Raw genomic sequence first — 2,705 nt, forward strand, 5'->3', positions numbered from 1 at the left:
CGTTTCCCCCCCTGCCAGGCGCAGCCCCCGGCGCCATGTGGTCCGTGCTCTGGGCGGCCGTGCGCTCCAAGGCCCCGTACGTCACCTTCCCGGTGGCTTTCGTGGTGGGGCTGGTGGGCTACCACCTGGAGTGGTTCCTCCGCGGCCACCCCCCGCCCGCGGCCGAGGAGGAGAAGAGCATCTCGGAGCAGCGGGAGGAGCGCAAGCTGCAGGAGATCGCGGGCAAGGACCTGACCAAGGTGGTGAGCCTGAAGGACAAGCTCGAGTTCGCCCCTCGGGCCGTGCTGAACAGGAACCGCCCGGAAAAGAGCTAATGAAGTTGTTCGGGCTAACGTGGAGCCCTGGAGCTACTGGTCCCAGCACGGGCTGGGCACTCCCCTGGCACCTGCACATCGCCCACCAGCCTCCCGCCTGCACCGGGCTGTCCCTGGGCACAAAGTTGTGCCCACTGCTGCTCTGCACCCCCCTGGGGCCCACCCAGAGCTGCTCCTTTGTGGGGTGCAGGCGGGGAGCCATGCGATGGGAGGTGGAGTGTGTCTGAAACTCTGCAGCTCTCGGCCTGTCCCGGCCCCTGAACCACGAAACCCTCTTGGCCTGGTCCCACCCGCGTCTCGTTAGGTTGGGTTTTTTCCATGGCATAAAGATAGAAGAAACTTGGACCTGAGTGACGCGGGGTCAGGGTCAGGCCGTGTGCCTGCGGCGGGAGGATCTGCTGGCCCGCTCTCCCGTGGCTCTTTGCGAACCCCGACCATGCGACGTCGCACCCATGGGAGTCCGAGCGGTGGCGGCGATCTCTGGGGAGCCCCTCTCTGTGTCATCCCCAGGCTTTGCTGCGAGGAATGGGGACGGGGGGGAGGTGGAAGTCCTGGCCCTGCTTCTGTCCTGCAGCTCCGAGCGTGGCGGTGGCTTTGGGCTGGCGTGTAGAGAGCGGGGAGGTCTCTGCCCTGTGTGGGAGCAGCCGGAATAAACTTCTGTCAGTCCTCGGGCCTCTCTCTTCAGCGTCAGCACCTGGCCTGGCTCAGAGCGTGTTTCTGCTCCCCATGTTTTCGAGAAGCAGCTCCTTCTACCATGGGAGATGTGTCACCGTTGTCCCTGGCTGGGCACTGCCTTTGGGGCCTGGCAGCAGGGTGGTGGGCAGGGAGAAGGGGGAGGCACCGAAATCCCAGCCCCTGCTGCGGTTGTGCCTCCCTCCCGTCTCCCCCGGCCATGTCAGCCGCTTTTCTTGGGCCTCCTTATCTAGACAAGAAGGGCTGTGGCAGCGCCAGGCGGGGCTCCCAGGGAACGGGGGGGGTCCTGCTGAGCTGGCAGCGAGCGCTGGGGACCGGTGGCTGGTGTCCCCTCCAGCCTCACGTGTCACCAACTTGGCAGGACCAAGCCCTGGCGATGGCTGCCCGAGCAGGTCACCGCCTGCCAGGCCCGGAGCCGGGGTTATCGCTGCTTCCCGGCTTGTTTTTTCCCTTGGTGCCTGAGCTGCTGCCCCAACCCGGCCTTCCTTTCCCGGGGACGATAAATCTGTCGTGTCTGCTGCGAAGCCCTGAAGTCAGCAGCCGGTTCAGCATTTCACATCGCTCTGTCCCGCTTCCTCGGGGCTGGCTCCTGCCCCGCTGACAGCTTTACTGCCGGCGCTGCCCAGCTGTGTTTGCCTCCCAGCCTGGCTTGCTGCCCTGCAGCCGGGCGCGCGCCCCAGCACCGCCAGGAACCCACAGGCCTCTGCTGTCGCTGCGGGCAAGGGCGGCTGAGGCTGGGTTGGAAGGTGCAGGCAGAGTCTGGGGGCGACGCAAAGGCTCTCCCGGCCCTGCACTGGGGCTCACAGCACCTCTGGGGCAACTGCCCCGATCCCCCTGGCAAGCTGGTGCTGTCCCCTGGGCTAGCCCCTGCCCTTGGCCTCTTGCTTTCCCAGCCCGGCTGAGGGGCGATGGCTGGTCCCTATTGTGCACTGGGGTGGGAACAGTCCTGTCCCTTCCCCCAACTGGGACCAGCTGGACCCAACTCGGAAACGTCTTCCGAGATGCCTTTGTTCACCCCGCGACGGAGCGGCTCCCTCGGCTGTTTATAACCCATTGATCTGCCTGTTCCCAGGGCTGGCCGGGCACAATTGGGCTTTGTCGGGGCCTCGCTGCCCCGTTTCCTCCCCTGGGCCCCCGTGGTGTCGGTCAGGGGGGGCTGCTCGGGCGCGGTGCTGGGAAGGGCTCAGCCCTGGCAGCGCCTGCCCCGCTCCCGCTGCGTTTCCAGCTGCTTTCCGTGCGTCTGAGGATTCCCGTCCATCCCCATGGCAGACACCGGCGTTGCGGGCCGTGGATTCCCCGCAGGCACTGGGGCAGGGGTAAACCCGCTTCCCAGCCACTGGCTGCCTTTCTCCTAAACCCTCGGTGCCGTAAACCCACCCTTCCTCCCATTGAATCCCAACAATGTGCTGCCTGGGAAGCGTCGCCGGCACAAGAATAGGAGCCGGCGAGCGCTCAGGGCTGGGGCGAGCAGCCACAGTAGCTCACGAAGAGCCAGAGGAAGCTTTGCTGAATAAACCATTATGGCTTCCTGAGCCTGCAACGCGACGGCTGAAGCTCAAGTCCTTGGTCTGGGCCGGTGTGTCCATAATCCAGCTGTCCCCAGCGCAGCGCAGCCGGGCGCTGCCGCGGGAGCGTGGCGAGGAGCCGTGCCAGCAGCGTGGCCGGGGCTGTGTGAGGCTGGGGAGCCTGTCCCCGTGC

The 2,705-nt window shown here is 66.2% G+C and overlaps 1 protein-coding gene across 1 annotated transcript; it reads left to right on the top strand.

Annotated features, from left to right (window-relative positions):
- The first annotated feature begins 6 nt into the window (after positions 1-6).
- SMIM12 (small integral membrane protein 12) lies at positions 7-986 on the top strand. The gene has a single exon (XM_026863325.1). The coding sequence runs from the start codon at positions 36-38 to the stop codon at positions 312-314; it is 279 nt and encodes a 92-aa protein (XP_026719126.1). The 5' UTR covers positions 7-35; the 3' UTR covers positions 315-986.
- The last annotated feature ends 1,719 nt before the right edge of the window (positions 987-2,705 follow it).

The sequence above is a fragment of the Athene cunicularia genome (assembly GCF_003259725.1).
Source record: "Athene cunicularia isolate RWA chromosome 23 unlocalized genomic scaffold, athCun1 chr23_part1, whole genome shotgun sequence".
Classification (NCBI taxonomy): domain Eukaryota; kingdom Metazoa; phylum Chordata; class Aves; order Strigiformes; family Strigidae; genus Athene; species Athene cunicularia.

Bases quoted from the DNA above. Each gene is read 5' to 3' on its own strand.
- SMIM12 (XM_026863325.1), top strand. From the start codon at position 36: ATGTGGTCCGTGCTCTGGGCGGCCGTGCGCTCCAAGGCCCCGTACGTC.